General features: G+C 43.3%; 1 protein-coding gene across 7 annotated transcripts in view; it reads left to right on the top strand.

The window, feature by feature from the left end:
• Rbp6 (RNA-binding protein 6) overlaps positions 1–18,879 on the top strand; it is a 1,047,152-nt gene that overhangs the window by 747,762 nt on the left and 280,511 nt on the right. For all 7 annotated transcript variants that reach the window (XM_076447554.1, XM_076447553.1, XM_076447552.1 and 4 more), the window contains one exon: positions 5,403–5,495. In XM_076447554.1, coding sequence (XP_076303669.1) covers positions 5,403–5,495 — 93 coding nt within the window. The remainder of the gene's footprint in view (positions 1–5,402; positions 5,496–18,879) is intronic.

Raw genomic sequence — 18,879 nt, 5'->3', positions numbered from 1 at the left:
TCCCACTCTCTGTGAGCGCTGGACATGGCTAAACTTGAACTGGATACTGTAAAATCTTGCATGGGATGAGATTTATTAGGGTTTTTTTTGTAGACTTTGTAGGAAATCTTGGAAATCCTGTACCGTTATATTCACTAAAAATTGGAAACCAATTACAGGTTCGTCTTATATATACAGGTGAGCTACCAAAAGTTGTCAGTTTCTCGGGACCGGTCTGGGACGACGACCCTTCCTGACCTGGGAGGTGTCTCGGTGCCCGATGTAGGCCGCCAATACTCCTTGGTAGTCTCTGATAAACCCTGATGGGTCCCCACACTAGATATTCCACCACTTTTCCTAGATCCTCTACTCTGTTTCTTCCTCTAGATCTTATACTCCCCTTTCTTATCCTAGATGCTCGCTTTCCTTTCTTACTCTAGTCGATTTTAAAATGTGTACTCGTAGATATCTTCGATCTCCTGAAGGCTGTCATTAAACGTGAAAGGATCACGCTCTGCGACAGCTGCGTTTGGGGTCAATTGAAACGCAGTGTCACTCATCAAAATTAATTATGTCACGATCCCTAAGTTACCTGAATCTTCTAAAATTGTGCGTTTAAGATAACTCCATCCAACCTGTATCGATGTACCACACAGAAGTACTCACTTCCGTACACACGAGACCCCCATAAGCACGCGAAATCTTACCCGCAGGACAGTCAGGAATATCCAGACACTGTTTAGCCGGGGGGACACAGTATTCCATAAGATCCAAGAACGTAGCAGCGGCCGCGAAACTTCGCTGATGTAATTACAAGCGGGCGAGCGATGTTCTTTAAGGAGCCAATCTGACGAGGTCTGGCTCGCGGGACAAAAGAGTTCTCGCAGCTGAAAGAAGCGAGCGGCCGGTGTCTCCAGGCATCTTGGATAGAGGAGACGATCTCGGGCTGAACTGTCTCGTTTGCACGACAATGCTCTCATTACGAAACGGGACCGGGCGTAGCGGAGCGTAATAAAATTTCACCGGCTCGGCCAGTTCTTAGGCCGAAACCCGTCCGTCGACGACGAGAACGATGAGGACGAGGACTCAGCCAGCGGCGCAGGATATCAGAAAACTTCAATTCCGTCTTTCGGCACTTCCGGCCGGCCTGAAGCTGCCACTGCTGCAACTTCATTCGAATAAGTGGTTCTCCTTTGCCCGGTCTACCCTCTTCCCCTTGCCCCTCTTGCTATTTATCCACGTCTATCTCGCTCGGTTCGCCACGCCCCGGTACTCTCCCCTTCTCTCTGCTTTACGCTACCCCACGCAGCACTCTGCCTCGCCATAGTAACTCGAAACCATTAAAATTGTCCAAACTTGGGCCATTGATCTCTATATCCGTGAAGTAAATGTTTGCACAAAAAGAATTGCCAGTTTTCGCTCCGTGTTTGTTTATAAAGCTTTGAAATAAGGGAAGTTTATCATTCAAGTGAAAAGAATTAATCTCTCATACAGAACATAACGTACAAATAACAGCTTCATTTAATTCGCAGTTGTACTAGCCATTAACCGGACAATTGTGACAATTGTGCGTTTTTCATTTTCTGACAGTTGTGTGACTGTCCTTCATCCCCTGAAATTTTTTCAGAGGCAGATAGTCGACAGAATTCGAGCCAGGTGATTTACTTAATTTTCGCGATCCGACCGTTTTATTTTCATCCTCGGGACTTTGTACACTCCGCTGATTAGCCCGAGACCTAACCGACCTCGCGATGGGGTCTAGCTACCCCATAAGATGAGAGCCACGCGGGGATGAGAGCCTGGAACTGGAGGGTGGGATTAGAAAGAGACTCGGGGTGAGTTCAGAACCACGAGGTGGAAGGACTTGCGCCCTGGGGGTTTACGTTACTCACCGGATATAGAGAGGTCTAAGCCTGGCCATCACTGAAATTACCAGAGTTTACCTCTTCTACCGTTTCCGCTGTATTCACTGGCCCCCTCTGAACCCCTTCCCACCCGTTTCCCCCCATCTTCCCACCCCTTTCTCGCGTTACGTGTTCTCTTTTCCCGCCAACAAAACTCCCGCCATCGCCATCCCTTGCGAAATGTTCCGCGCGGAGAGCTTTATTACATTGCGATCATATTATTAAGACGTTCCCCCCACGAACATCGAGCACCCTCGTTCTTTTCTTCGCTGGCACGATATCTCCCCCGACCCCTGTTAAAGCATTTTCTAGTAATTAGGTTCGCCGCGATACGATTTCATGCCACGGTTTTACAAGCGCGAGTTTCATTTAGTTTTCTCTTGTCTTCGATCCGGTTATCAGCACTGATAAGTGGAGTTACCAGGGTTACTGCCGCGCTGAGATTCTCAGACCTGCTGTAGGGTGAATCTGTCTCCCGATAGGTTGCTGACGTCAACCCTTGTTTGCATCCATTTCAGCTGAACGTGACAAACTTTGCGATAATCAAGTCGGCGATGCCTTACCTATTGAGTCGACAGGCTTGGGGAATCAAAGATACCGTCAGTGATTGTTTAGTCAATTTCATGGCTAGCTATAGCAATTTCATTCGTAAAGCAACACATTTCAGACAAATGATTCTTTCCTGCTACGTACAATACGAATAAGAGAATAAAATTTATGACGAAAGTCTGTAAATCCATTGAAAATTAGTAACATCAGTCAAGCCATTTGAAAATGCTATTGCACTGTTTTCAATCCACGAAAACCATAAAAAATTAGGCTCCTGTATCTACCGATTAATGCAGACAATTTTTGTTTGTTTATATCCACTGTTTATTTATATCTGTCAACAAATATTATTCCTATTAGCTCTTTATTCTCTAGAAAAAATGTGTGCGGATTATAGCCGTCATTTGTTTAAAAGTACAAAAAGCACCACATAGATGACAGGTTGACGGATATAGCCGTTATTTTCGAGAATTTGTTAAGCTATCAAACTATTAAAAATTATTAAGATTCTTTTGTCGAACGTATTTGTGAATTAATATGTTTAGCAGATCTTCGTGTCCACTAATTCCCACATAGTTCCAAACTCACACGTCCAATAGTGTACATTAAAATCAAGTTGCAGGAAAGATTTTTCCTCCGGTTGAAAAAATATCATGTATCCTTCAGTCTAATTTACAAACTCCGTGAGAGTTTCCTCTGCAAACGTTTTGTTCTTCTCCCCTACCAAAATATAAAATAAGATCGTGAACCTCTGTCGACCGCGACGCGCCGTGGATGGAAATCATACAGCACAACGAATTTTCTTTCATGGATTCAGAAATATCCTCGCGAATGCAGCTTGTAGCTACACAATGTATGCTACCCTCGCTCCCTTCGCTCGCGGAAAACTTTTCAATATGGGAAACACGTACCGTGCTCTCTGCCCTCGCGCCGGCACACTTTTCCCACGTCGAAAAAACCTGAGTATCCTGTGCGAACTATGCGAATAACTCCCGAGCCATAATTACGATTCGTTCTTACGCGCTTCAAGGACCGTCCTCCTTTACATAACCCAGAATATCGCCGAACACTGTGCGGAGATTAGCGAGCGTACCATTTTCGGACGTGCATAGAGACCGCGACCGAGAATAAATCTTGTTTCGATAAATCGATTCCGTTCGCAGGGTCGTAAGACTTGTACCCAGGAAGTTATTCAAAAGTTTGACGTTGATTGTTTCTTTTTTGCGGAAGTAGGTACGGGCGACGACGACGTTTCTCACGAATTTTTGCGAGACGAACTGTAATTCTAAATTTGAGGTATGCATTTTCAAAGTAAAAGAATGTTTTTCATTAAAATAAGAAATTTCTTAGAAATATTAAATAGGTTCGACAGGCTTCACAAAGAAAATTAGTAATTTTTTTTATCGAAAATCATATTCACAAAATGATCATTTTTAAATGATTGTTCTAATGATAATTTCTATTAAATTTCATTAACATCGATATTTGTAGCATTTTTGACCAAATGATCTGCTGGATCGGCTGCCCGGACCACTGTGCGTCGATCGCCGGCGTCATTACCCATTCGAGGAAACATGAAATATGGGAGGAGCTATATGTACTCTGCGTGGGAACGTGCTCGACGCGGTTCATATTTTATCAGCTTCTTATCAATTTCTTAAGCAAGACCGTGCCATTTTTCAGCTCGTGCGCCCGTCCGTTTTCCTTTGCGGACTTCCAGTTCTTCCGTTCGCAAACGCGATTTGAAAGCTGCATTAGTATCAGCGCGTTTTCGCGCTCCGCGAACGTATTTCGTGAGTCTCCGTGGAATTCTTTCTCCACCACGCCTCGCCGCGCTGGGACCGCCGAAAAGGATATTTAAGAAAACTGGAGGACCATAATTCCGCCCAGGGAAACTTTTCCACAGGAAGAAACGTCGTTTGCTGTTCGGCAGCAGGCATTCACGGATCTATTGTCGTAGATCAAAGTGAAAAGTTTTTCAAAGCTCTCTCTCCTACCGCTCTCTCCGGCCGAAACTTATTTTCTTCGGCTTATATCGGGACGGGATTTTCGTGATTGAGGTATTCGTGATTGTTGCGCGCGCTCTACCGTGAACTATTCGAATAAAATTCTGTTCCCCGACGCTCCGGTTGCGGAATTTATTGAAAATATGGTAATCAGTTTCGGCACATTTTCCAAGAGGAAATAAATATCGTTTCTGTTTCAGGCGCGTTCTATTTTTCGTGCCAAATATGAACACACCCCCGACGATCAATAGCAGTTTACGAAAACCGTCCGCACGTGTACGGAAATACCGATTTCGCAGTTACGAACGGTGTGACCAGAAATTCGGAACACACACATTCGACCGTAAATGCGGAAAACGTTTTATACGTACTTCTGAGCTGGGCTAAAGTTATGAACGGAAGAGGCGTTATTAAAATTGCACAGACGCTCTCGGGAGTCTTCCGTCGACTATTTATTCATCGTTACCAAGTGACAAATCTCAAATAAATGATGCTGTTACGTACTCTTTTATGGCATTCTGTTTAGAAGTGCAAAAACTCAATTGTTGATATTTTTGCATTTAATAATGTACATATTTCATATTTCAAAACAGCTGGTTACTTAATTAAGTCCCAATATAGAGATGTTCTTTTTTGTAATTTGTGTCCTATCGGGCTTGTAAAATATTCAACTATGGGTACACTATGGGTCAATTATAAAAATAAATCATTTTTTCTGAATTCATAAAATGACGATAACGAATAACCACTTGTGGCTGCACGTTTACTTTATAATTTGTAACCTAATAGTAATCTTTTACGACATGAAATTATAAGATTATAAAACAATGTGATAAATTCACCTTGCTGTTAATTCGGCTAAAACGACCATTATAAGCCTACCACTGATCTGATGTTTCGATATAGTAATTGCTAAACTGAATCTTGTTGTTTGAGGATCTAACAGTGTTTTCCTTGTTCGCAGATGGTGACAAGGACAAAGAAGATATTCGTCGGTGGACTATCGGCACCGACGACGCTGGAGGATGTCAAAAACTACTTCGAACAGTTCGGCCCGGTGAGTGTTCGCTTAACGTTGATTAATAGGGCTCGGCGGTGTCACAGGTTGCACGGGGATACGCGCGCCTCGTCGAGTAAACTCGCACGGGTGACAAACATTCGACACGCAGACCGTACATCAATGACAGTCGGGAGCGCGCGTCGCGATGCGTCGCGGTGCGTCGTTGTCAGGTTTGCGTCGCGTCGGGAACCGGTCCGTCATTGTAGCCGAAATCATTGGGGCAGGCTTCGGACGCTTTGGCCCGTGACGGGCCGCCGCGACACTACGGGACGGGACGAGGCGGGCTCGAAACCGGACATTGCCGGTGATCATTGTCGCGGGACCGGTCGAATCATTATTTTCGGCGGGGAGCCGGCGACGCGACGCGCGCGATTCGCCCGACACATTGTCGATCCGATTCAGCATTTTGCTTATTTCCTGCGTTACGTGCGGTCGTCTAATCCGACCCGGGGGCCTGGATGAAACAGCCCACCGGGGGTTGGGAACGCGAAATTTGACAGGGCCAATCGCCGGCAACGAGTGTCCACCGGCCGTCGCCAATTCACGGCGTTTATTGTTTCACCGATTTTAATAGCCGCACTTCGGGACCGGTTTTATTGCTCTAACGACGCGGATGCCTGACGTTCTCGGCCGCGCTCGCCCCCATTCAACCCTTGGATATTACAATTTCGAATAAAATTCACGGTGAACGCCGCCCGGATCGAGGGGAATCGAGAGCTCGACCTCTATCATCCCCCATAATTTCCCGCAGATTCTGCTGATTGTCGATTTCAAATCAAACCGCAGGAATATTTTCCTGCAAATCGAAAGATATAGGAGATCACTATCCCACAGGCAATCGCTCGTCCCGATATTGGATTTTTATCGCGGAAGGTATACTCTACCAATAATTGTGATACTCCTGTCGCATTAGCCCATTGCGGTCGTGATCGTTGCAGATACTTTATCGTTAATTGTTTGCTGCAAGAAAAAGAATTCTGTGACTGTTGTCCGCGTTTAATTAAAATAATGGAGGAATTGTATTTCATTTTTATTTGTTGTGAATTGTTGATTTCTTGTGTTCTTTTAGAACAAGAATATACATTTTTATAATTAATAGGTTATACGCCTACTCGACTAACGATAGGACTAAACACATTGGACAGATATCTCTATTTAAACAATGGCACACTCAAACTTATCTTCAGAATCAGAAGAGTTAAAGAAGGGATCGATTAATATTCATAATCCCTGTTAACACTTATAAGCATACTATTCTCGAATTGCTACTTTATCAGATAATTCGTTGTGAACATTTACAAATTATTTAATTTGTTCTAATGTAACTATTTCAAGATACAACTGTGCTTCTCATGCTGAAAAGCAAAATATTTTATTTCGACAAAGTTTGAAACTCGGTAATTCTTCCTGAAAAAGATTATTTAAGTACCGTCGCGTTTCTTACAGTCGTATAGTCTTCTAGAACCGAACTAAATCCGAGATAGACACGTAGGCAATTGTTTGGACCAAGGAATCCTCTTCGATCGAAATTGTAGCAGCCGGTCACTGTCCAGGTATCGGTCCATGCAGCGAGCATTGAACTTCCGGAATACTCGAGACGCCCTTCTCTCGCCACGGCGTGGTGAAGTGATTAGGAATTGGTGGAAGGACCACCTGAGACGAGGATTTCTGCTAATTAGCCTTTATCGACCTCTGGGCGAGACTGCGCGGACCATTACGCGTTATTGTGCGAACTTCTCCAGCTTCTATCGCTCTGATAATAGCCGTCGCGATTCATCGGCTCGGTGTATGAGACAGATAATGGTGCTCGAGCGTGATTTACGAGTCGGTGCCAGTTGCCCGAAATCGTTTCTCGTTCTGGCGATGAAGTAAATAGAATTAACGGTTTGGTAATTGCTAATAACGACCGTCGTTTGCCTTTTTCTGGTATCTCGGGACGGAAGCCGAAACGAACGATTGTTTGTCTCGAATTTGAATACCGCTTGTTATCTGTATATTTTCGCACCGTAGTATTTGTACGTGCAATAATATTAGTAATAATATAGTATTGTAACGACATTTTTAGGTCTGTTGAAACACGTGGAATAATTTAGAGACAGTGAACAATGTCTTCGATTTGGTTCCAATGACGATTAAATGGTAGCTCTGTGGAAGATTATGAGACCAAGTAAATTGTCCTTCACGTGCAAATTGTTCCCACAATTAATCAACTGTTCTTTTAATCAGATTTGCATGCAACACCCGTTTCATCTTTACATTTTTGTTTTCCCCCATCATCCCTCGTACAAAAGGAACGTCACGAGAATTCATTTGTACACCTGATGCACGAACCATCTTTAAAATGCCCTCATCAAATCGTTAGAAACGCAGTTGTAATTCGATTATGTTAGCGGTCTGTCTACCGAAAGCTTTTCAATAATTATGCTGTACCAAAGAGAAGCTTAAATATTGTCTTTCATACAATAATCGCAAACGAAATTATTCGATTACGTTATTGAGCGAGGGAAAAAATCCGTAGCTGTAGACCATAGACTTCGAAAAATTATTAGTTAGTAGTGGCTCCAAAGGAAGGCCCGGAAAGATCGAATCTAAAAGAGGGAAGCGGTGGGGATCCCGATGTCGATGGTTGTCCGCGGTTGCCGGCACGAGCCAGAAATGGATTTGAGATATCAGAGCTAGGCACTATCTCCGGTCTGGCCTCTTGACTCGCCCCCCTTCCCCGGACTACTCGGTTTTTCAGCGTTCTCTTTCGTTCTTCGTTGAAAGTCTCGTCCGGTTTCCGAATGCATAGTTTCCTGCTCTCGCTCTCGTTCTCCTCGCTCGTCTGACCCACATACGGAGATAAGATCGGTCTCCCACACATACATATAGATAGATAGATAGATAGAGAGAGAGAGAGAGAGAGAGAGAGAGAGAGAGAGAGAGAGAGAGAGAAGGGGGAGATGTTCACATTCACGGATGGAAAATCGGTATTGGCTTCTGTTCACCGCGGGGGTTGCAAACTGGCATCGCGGCACGTTTCAGGGTTCGACCCGAAGGAAGACGGGTAAAGGGGGAGGCACGTGCCGGCGCAAGAACCACGGGGAACACACTCGCACGGCTCGATACGTCGCCTGTGCACAGTTGTACAAACAGCAGTCTCTGTGTTTAGAACGTAAACACACCAACTGCCGACCAAATCCTGCTCTGGCCAGCTCTCTGCCCTGCACACGTAACCTTATATCGTTTGCCAGCCGCTTCAGGTCAGCTTGGTACCCCGCAAGTCCTGCTTCACCACTACGTTCCAGCGGCAACGAGATCTACGCCAATGAAATACCAGCCAGCCGCCAGTCCGATAAAGTTAACGACATTCCCCGTAAATTCGTTATATTTAGCTTCTTCACGATACCCCAGTCTCGGAGCCCAACGCTCATCCCCGAGATCGAGTTAGGTCTTCTTCTGATCCGACCAGAAATCGACGATACCGATCTTAATTCGATCTTATGACGATCTTGCTATGTTGCCTCTGATTTCCAGATCAGGTTATTTTGCTGCTCCTATTCCAAGTTCACAAAAGAAGAATCAATCGAGTAAAAGTCTTCTCAATGGGGTAGTTGATCTTCGTAAGGAGCTTCTGCATGTTTTTTAGAATCGGGAGGGTGTGACAATGAACACATTTTTAAATGGGTTGGCATACGAATTCCAACTTGAGATTTTGCAGAGACATTTCCACAGAGTCAAACTACAAGCCAACAATGAAATCCCACTCCTATAATTTTCTTTTTAAATCGATGATCTCTACTTCGAAAGATTTTTATCATGTATGGATTTTGAGAAGATTGTTCTTTTTATGTGGACTTTCAGTGTTGCTTTCTGTTTTACAATCTACAATATATACTAAACGTTTTTGCTAACAGTATTTCCAGAAATTTGATATCCTCCTATGGATATCCCATTCCGTACGCAGCTGTAAAATTAACGTAGTTAGCGATAATATTGAAATTGGATGTCGTTTGGTACTCGTACTCCGGAATTACGATCCTCCGCGGAGAGGTCTATGAAATTTGATCGTCTTGTCAAGTCTAATCAACTGAGATCACTGTGGAGGAATTGCCGAATAAATATTTCGCAAAGGTTTCGAGAGTGCTGTAGCTCGGTTCTCCTTTGAACGCAATCGAATCCTTCAGCATGCATAAAAGTGAAATAAATCTTTTGCTCCGCGAGATGGGAAAGCAATGAGTGAACCGAGGAAACTGATTATACTGCCAGCAACTGTATCATATTTATTCGTACGGCAGTTTGTTCGTGCGAAAGGAACCATCGAATCAAGGTCGATCGCAAACACACATACGGGTCGAAAGCGTGTAGAACTTATCAAGGACTCGTTCAAGAAATCTATACTGTCGTTTCTGAAATAAAATCCTAGCGTTCCTTGAGGATCAGTATCGTTTTATATCGAACGTTATTCAGCGTTTGATACTAAATGTTCGACAAGAAATGGAGCGTGGTTCCGATTCTATTCAGTTTTGCTTCCAATCTTGTTTGATATTTCGAGTTTTGTGTGATCAGAGTGGTATTAATAATTCTTATTGCGGACGCGCTCTCTGGAATGGCAAAAGTAACAGTATTTACTTTAAATCATTGTAATACAGTGGAACCTCGGTATACGACCTTAATCCGTTCCTGATGTTTGGACTTATACCGAATAGGACGTATACCAAAACAACCTTTCCCGTAAGAAGTAATATAAAAATGATTAATCCGTTCTCATGTAAGAGAAAAACTCTTATTGATATTATACCTACATTAATGGTGTTGTAAAATAATTTAAACACTGTTTAAACACGTAAATAAAAAATTAGATTTTATTATAAATTTTTAAATTTAAACTCTTCTTAATGCTAAAATACAAAAAGAAACACTCGGTCGACTGATCATTTTCTTTCGTCTCTCCGTGTTGTCTTCGCGGGCTTCGCGATCATACACCGACCTCATCAGTAATTCCATTACTGATCCTTACTTGTATGATCAGTCAGTTCATAATACATCAACTCCGAATATAATTGTTTTAATATATATTATATAGTAATTAATATGAAATATTAATTTAATTTTTCCTCCGAGATAATTATTTAAAAATGACGCAAAATTCACACAAAAAAGTGATGTCGTATACCGAACAGAAATCGTACATATATCGAGCAAAATTTGTCACGTCCAAACAGGACGTATTCCGAATTGGACGTACTCCGAAGCAGACATATACTGAGGTTCCAATGTACTTGATAAATTACATCCTAGGTACTTACCAGAAATTGTAGAACTTCTAGTGGCTGGGAATTCGGCATAAAAGGATAGTGGAACAATTGTATCCAGTGTACTGCTACAGTTCCGCAACCAAAGAGTGTAACCAATATTGTTGGCCCACTTCTCAGCTGGTAGTAAGTCGTAGATAATTTTCCTGACCCGATATTATCCGATCCCAAATTTATCAGTTCGGATAAAAACCGTGGTAGCGTGCCATACTGGACAAAAAGGGCTTTCACTATGCGGAGTGTTACGAGCGGCAAGAAAAATACAGCGGGAGATATGAACGCCTGCACAGGAAGGTGCTCTCGCTTCCTCCATTTGCACACATCATTAAAAAAACGTGTTGCAACACTTGTCAGTCTCGCAAACGAATTACTCCACATGACTCAACCAATATTAATCTTTACCACAGGACAAAGAAAATAATTTTTTAGCTCTAGTTCAAGGTTCATGATTTCTGTCGATCCCAAGACTATGGACGATCTCTTCAGACTATTCCTATGAATTTCCATTGGTCCCAAGACCAAGCTCTCTTCAGGACTATGTATACCGCTTTTGATCAGAACTAATAATATTTCATGAACCTGGTCGACTAGACAGCTCGGCGGGGCCACGCGACAGAAAACTCGGATAAGGACAATTCGGGCGACGTTACTTAAAAAATGAATGGATCCCTGAAGAGCCGAGGCTTAATTGCAACGGCTCTCGACTTTCGACTTCTTTCGTTCGACAGCTGAAGTGGCGGGAGAGAGGGATGGAAGAGCCCAGGGAAGACGAAGAGGTATCCACCGCGAGACCTCTTTGACGCGGCGCATAACGGTCGACTTGAAATTAAGAAATTAAGAATTAACGCGTCCTGGGATTGGTCGGCCGGGATCTCTGCTCTATCTCTTTTTTTCTCTCTCTCCCTCTCTCTCTCACACACACACACACTTGCTCGCCCACGCTCCTTCAAACTATCGTCTGGGCAAGCTCGTTTAATTCGACGCCGCAAAGGGAACTTCGCTTCCAAGCGATCGTTTATCGATGGCGAGCTCCGGCTCGAAAGCCTCCGGGAAGTTTACCCTTCGCTTTCGTAAGCTCGCTGAAAGACAATTACGTCATCGAGATTGGCCGATTGGAAGCACGAAGATTGGCTCGTTTCTATCGGACGCCGCGCCCCTGAAGAAAGTTCGACTTCCCTTGTAATGTATTGTGTTTACTTATCGCTGGATCGCCGAGTTTATTCAGGCCGCGTCAAGTTTATAATTACTGAATTGTGTTCCCTCCACCCCGCGATGTCTATACTCTTTTACGAAACGGTGAATGCTAATAAAAGTAGAATAAGTGCCGGCGCCCTTTGATGCAACGTGCTCCGAATCCAAGTGCACTTATCGCGAGATTCCAGAAAGGTTCGTGTACTTCAGCAATGTTAAAGATTACTTTAGAATATAGATTTAGTTTCTGTACATGATTCAGATTTTGTGCAATTTTTTGTTGGAGTTTAATATTGTAGGTGTCTAAAGATGTTCATGATTAGACAATAGATTTTATGCATTTATGACATATGACAAAAATGACTAGGTGTTTGCAACAGTAAAAATACTATACGATTTAAAAATTCTGCTATGTATATTATTTTCAAACCAAAGTTTTCAAAGTACTCGACAACGATGGTTTCACAGCAACGAAACTATAAGGCCCATTTTCATTAAAAATCCACAGATGGTCGTCTTCCCCAAATACAGTAACGAATGCTAAATACATGCCAGTTATTCACGCACGCCGAAAGACAGTTTATCATCGCGGAAATGTGCAGCGCAATATAATAAATATAAAGAGCTCAATTTGCACTGTCAGATGGAAAATTAAGATCTCGTGTGTACGCGGTTTGTCAACGTGACAAGTGAACGGTAAACACCGCGAAATAAGAACAGAACGCAGCGGCGTTTGCGTGAATATTTCAGTTCCTTCCAACGGGTTCGGGGGGCCACTGTAGGTGCATAGGGGGGACGGTGCATTGTTTCACGTGAACGTCGGGCGCGAACAGTTACACGGCGTGGAATCGTAACGCGCGCGTAACGGCCGCATATATCGCGGTCATTTCCATGAATCGCTAATAATTGTTCAGCGGCGCTCCTCTCACCTGTAGAACACGAGCCGGAGGCTTCAACCGGGATTTCGGCGTGCGCCTGCGTGGATGAATAAATAAATTTAATGGCGCTTGTCACGTAGCAAAACGGAATAAATTCCGGGCGTCTGACAGCCATTTAAAACAATGCCGTCGCGAATACACGCCATTTGTAACCCGATGCTTTTGTTTCACGTTGCTATTCATTTCGGCGTCCGCCCGCCACCCCTCACCCTCTTTCGGATCCCACACTTTTCACCCCCCGATTCACCCACCGTCAGGGCAGAAAGTATCGTTGGACGGAACGCCGCCGTCGCAACGCTGATAGTGTGCGCTCCTACCTCTCGATTCCGCGATTCATTTTTTATCCCCCCGATAAAAACGCAATTAAGGCTGTTCGATAAGGCGCGAATGATCGCGGCGTCGCCATTGTGTCTCTGGCGACCTTACGCCCCCAGAATCCAGAGATTCATCACCGAATCCCGGAAACAATTGGAGCGTTACCCTGCCGAGAGGAAAAATTGCCACCTTTCGCAGAGAACAGCTCCGGAGGGGGAGGATCTGTCGGTTGCCAATGGTTCGTAATAAATCCGCTATTATTGCGGAGCTCCGCGGTTTAATTGCTCCGCGAGGCGGCCAGACCGGCATCGATTTTACCATTAACATTTTTGGACGGTGTTGCGGGTGTAAATTGCGTCCTTAAAATCGTGCACCGCGGTACCGTGTGAAATAATTTGCTACCTCCTTTTATATCGCCATCCTGCCGACGCTCCTATCAACCACGACGACAGTCTACTCTCGAGGACTCGTGGTGGTGCTGGTTTCGTCGACCGAAGTTTCCTGATTAGTTCGCCGTTTTATGACAATTTTGCGGCCAGAAATTCAAGGATTTTAGGAGAGAGGTCTCCGCGATGAAAACTGAGTGTGTCCATACTTTCTTCTTCTAAGTACACCACTGAAATTGCGCCGCGTTGAGACGGAAAGATGACCCGGTTCGAGGATGAAGTTCGGGAAGCCTAAATGGCGTCGTCAAGTGCGTTGACTTGTCATCCTTTGACATTCCAAGAAGTACAGAAATTTTGTAGCAAGAAATTGCTTCAGTGTTTATATAGAGTGGAACAATATTTTTGTGCATCGAGTATCCATACTTTTCTGTGAACCACAAACAAATCTTAACATTATTATAAATATTTTAATTTCAGTTAGCAAATTTGTTAGTTCGAATGCCGGACACATGGCAGGAAGAACCAAGATCGAGCTTGAAAATTATTATCTGAGAATAAGTTTCCATAGAGAATATCGACATGAACCGATTCTACACTCACAATACAGAATCCAAAAAATAGCAATTATAGAATCGACATGGAAATAAAAATAGTAACCGTAATATACAAATACATAGTACATAATAAGTATACTGCGGATCTTTATGTAAATTACAACTTACGTAGATCACATAAGAAAAGACAAACAATGTTATTAATAAACTGCCGATCTTTATGCATTTGAGGCAAAAATGAGTGGACTAAATGCAAGACAGTATATGATGTACATATGGTATTCTGTAATGTTTTACTTTGCATAAAGGTCCGCTTCAGAAATGTGTAAGTACATAAACATATAAAGATTCGCAGAATAGTAGTTGTACATGTTGGTTCCTAAAGTAACAGCTATTCAGATGAGAAAGGTTCCTAAGAACACAGTTTTATCCAGAGCCTTTACACAACCCTTTTAGACAGTCATTTTCGGGGGCCGTTTCAAGCGCTCTCTAGAACTTCGTGTAAAAGTAAAAACAGTGGAGCGCGAAATCAAACTCGCAAAGAGACAAACGATTTGTCACCGGGCTCGTTTCTTTTTGCACGGTTCCAGCTATTTAATTGCGAGCCGGTCCCCGGAAGGGCGGTGGATTTAAAGCGTAACTCGTGTAAAGTGATTACCGTATCTCGCGCAGCCGGATGTTTTGCCCGTAGCAACCCTAATCCGTCAGCGTTTCGTCCTTGTCAGGATAGTGTCGGTTCCTCGATTTCTTAAGGGTTTTTTCGAAATCGCAGGAGCTCGAACGAGGGTCGGATGTTTCTGGAGCATTCCTTCTTCGGGGATGAAGGGAACAGGTTGAGCGGAGGCGCTGGGGCGCGTGGAATGAAATTTATGAAGGTCCTTTATTCCAGCACTTAGGGGGCTGACTTAAGTTTCAGCAATTTATTAATTTCCTCGTGTTTCGGGCGCGACCCTGGTAACGCGCGCGTCCCATTCTCTCCATCACCCCTCCGAGAAAGAGATCACGTTCAACCTCTTCCCCTCTCTCAACCCCCGAACTTGTACCTTTCTTCGTAACCGGTTAAACTTGTCCTCCTCCCGGGACAAGATTTCCTACAGGCATTTCGGTTACCGATCGCGGGAAAGCTTTTAGCGTCGTTTCTCCTGTGAACTCTCGCGACTTTGCCCAATTAAACGATTAAATTAGCGGAAAGCACATTAACGGGTGACGCGAGTGGTGAACACAACACCGGGCGAAATAAAATTTTGTACAGATGCGGTGGTGACGCGCACGGTTTTTTTTCCCTCCCTCCATCCCGATGAATCGTTCCGACACACGGGTTCTTTTTTCTACCGGGAAAAACAAAAGGCTGTGGGCGTGTAAAATATCATTCCGGAAATTCGATTTGTTTCCCGGCATGAAATATAGACGGTGTTAGGTGACGATTATACAAGCGTCGGAATTTATTGTACGTATTTTATTAGTGCGCTAGATATAGGCGTAAGCGACCGACCGAGCAAGCAAGCGAGCGAACAAGAGAGAGAGAGAGAGAGAGAGAGAGAGAGAGAGAGAGAGAGAGAGAAAGAGAGAGAGAAAGAGAGAGAGAGATAGAGAAAGAGAGAGAGAGAGAGGGAAATGTGGTTTAATGTCCCGTCTGAAAATTTCGCATTCAACCGGCCTCCGCGCGTAATAATATTTCACGGTAATTTCGCAACTGTGAGACTTAAAACTCGTCGCATTTTCTAGCGGCATCGGAACATTTCTATGGAGAGAATTATTTAAAAATTATCAAAGGCGACGGGCCGCATTCAATAAAGATCGAAATTCTATGTATTGCCAGCCGGCCCTCTTTTCATTAAAAATAATCGGCATCTTCCGCGCGTTTCGCCCCCGAAAGCGCAAAAAATTTCCAGCCGAGAAATTAAAAACATTATTCCAATTGTACTTCAGAGCGCAGCAATTAAAATGTTGCGCTTAAAATTAAAACGCGTTCCCCGTTCTAAAGCGACGCGTTTCTGTTCCCCGCGAATACGTTCATTCGTGCCTCCTAATTGGTTCATATCATCGAACAAACCCCTGGGTCTATTCAGTTCCGCGGAATGCGATTCAGATTTGCTGATTTTTCATATGGATCATTCGCGTTTTTCAGTGGGCTGTGCTTTCCGCAAACGATTATTTGAAATCATAATTACAGCTCGCGCCGTGAATGCAATTTCCGCCGACTTCGATTGTACTGAAAGTTATTCATTCGAATATGTAATTTAATAAAATAAAGCCTCCGATTTCAATAAATATTTCACTTTCCAATTACTTCGGAATTCATTTTTCGTTTATTCTTTGTACCCAGTGTTACAAAATAAGTTATTGCTTAAAGTATTCTGAAGGTAGTTTCTGAATCGATAAAGTAAATAGAAGATTCGGAATTATGAAAATGATTATGCAAAAAGGAGTATAATGTGTTTACAACAAAAATTCTTGTGTGGAGGTGTTCCTAACTTGTGTGATGTTATTGGGCCACAACAATCTTATTCTTTGTCAAGTAATGTACAAGTATTAATATCAATAACTGAACATAAATTATATCACTCCTGATTAATGAAACGATTAAAAGTGTTACTTGTAAGTAACGATTAGCAACTATTACTTTAAAAAAGATTAAGGATTATGAAAGGAGAAGTACTACTTTTGCATACTTGCATAAATCACAATTCTAAATGAGTAAGAACAGCACGGATGTACGTATTCTAAATATCATTTTTCACGTTGTACCAAGAATTTGAATGATCAACATTTTTTGAGAAACTATGTATGTTACATTCTCTCCCAATCGATCCCATCTAAACGAACAACTGAAAGACATAAATAAGGAAGTTGGTGCAAGTTGCTGCGAGTCCGCACGCAACAGTGGAGCAGAACCACAAGCCTAGAGGATCGCATACCGAAAGGAGCATTGGATCTGGCGGAACAAACTGCCGGTCGATTGGTAACTTCGCGATTAATCATTCCAAAATACCGAACCCCGCAGAATGCAGAACACAGTTCCGAAATTCCAGGGAATTCTACAGTTCTGTCGGGCGATCGCTTTGCGAACCTTCGAATTTAGAAGCGTCGGAGGTTCTGGCGAAGGGGTTGCCAAAATGTTTGGCAGCGAGCGGGTCAAGTACGCGAGAACACGGAAATCATGGTCCTCAGGGTCGCGTTGTATGTTCTTCGCTTGCGAATCAGAGCGAGCGAATCTGTGCAAGAGGGTTCGCGAGTGACGGGAGTTGGTGTGTGTGTGTGGATGTGGGAAGTCGAAGAAGCACGGAAGGGGTTCGGTTCGAAGCTAGACAGAGACAGAAAGGGAACGGGAAAGACTTCGTCGCTCGAAACTCTGACTCGCTCTCCCTCTCTCTCCCGGTTTCTCTCTTTCTCGTGTGCTTGCTTGTCGCAGCTTTTGTCTGGCGATGCAAGCATCATTAGCGTCGGGCGTAATGAGCACACTAATCACCAACCGACTGCGTTCCGGAGTAGTGAAGCACCCCGGAGCTGAAGGAAAAAAAGCATCGCGCCTTGCCGGAGACGCGACGGTGACGGCAAGAGGGAAAAAGCGGACACGGGGCAAGTGGCAGAAGTGTGCGAACGGGGGTGGCGTGCGAATACGTGTGCAGAAAAATTCATGGCGACGCGGTGGTTTACATCACCCCTCTCGCGAACAGGAGAACGGGGACGCGGAAGCAACCCGCGAAAATCAGCCAGTTATTGTCACGAGCTGATTGCGAACGTTCGATCCCCGAAAAAGGTTTATCGTCGAACGAGATTTATCAGACGACGATTTTGCAATCTGCTCAGGGAGATGATGAAACGATGGGCAAAAAGCTGAAGTAAGTGCAATATTGGAATGTTTCTGGATGTTGCTAAATGTCGTTGAATATCTTCGAGGAGATTAAAAGCCGTTCTAACATGTTAAATATTTTCGAACATTTATTAGATGTTGACATACATTTCTGGATACATGATGAGATGTTGGATTATAAACATATCAATACCTTGAAGTAATTTTTCCTTACTGATTTAAAATTGTAATATGAACACTACCCTTTGGCAGCATTTTATCTTTCATGTCTTATATCTTTAATCTGGTCATTTATAAAAAATACTCACCAATGCCTGATTTTATTATGCGTCTTGATAGTCGGAGTGTACAATGTAACAATTTTATGTGTCTCAAAAAATTTGTTGTATATAGATGTTTGAAGTCGGATGAACACGTCTTTCTATATTAATGGATACGGAACGACTGCCGAAATCGTGTCTGGTGGCGGCACCGCAGTCTCCTTATACGTGCAATTATCTACAAAATTCAAGTAGCATATTCACCTAAGAATGTTTGTTTAAATTCAATAGTTTTTGGTCGTTATCATATTTCCAAGTGAAGATGTTACCAACAGCCCCAATTTATACTACAGAATATCTTGAAATATTGTATAATATTTATATTATAGGAAATCGTTAAATATTTTCGAATGCTATAGGTCATAGGACATCATGGAATAATGGAGAATGTTATTGAATACCGTTAAATATCGTGTAACGTTGTAAAGTACCGTGAAGTATTGTAGAATATATTGTAAAATATCGTGCAAAATTGTGGACTATTTCGGACTACTGTAGACTGTAGAATATTGTGTAGCATCGTGGTGCAGTGCATCACATCAAGGAGCACAGTAGAACTCACGCACTTT

This window comes from Lasioglossum baleicum, chromosome 3, assembly GCF_051020765.1.
Source record: "Lasioglossum baleicum chromosome 3, iyLasBale1, whole genome shotgun sequence".
NCBI lineage: Eukaryota > Metazoa > Arthropoda > Insecta > Hymenoptera > Halictidae > Lasioglossum > Lasioglossum baleicum.
This window is presented reverse-complemented; position numbering and strand designations above follow the sequence as displayed.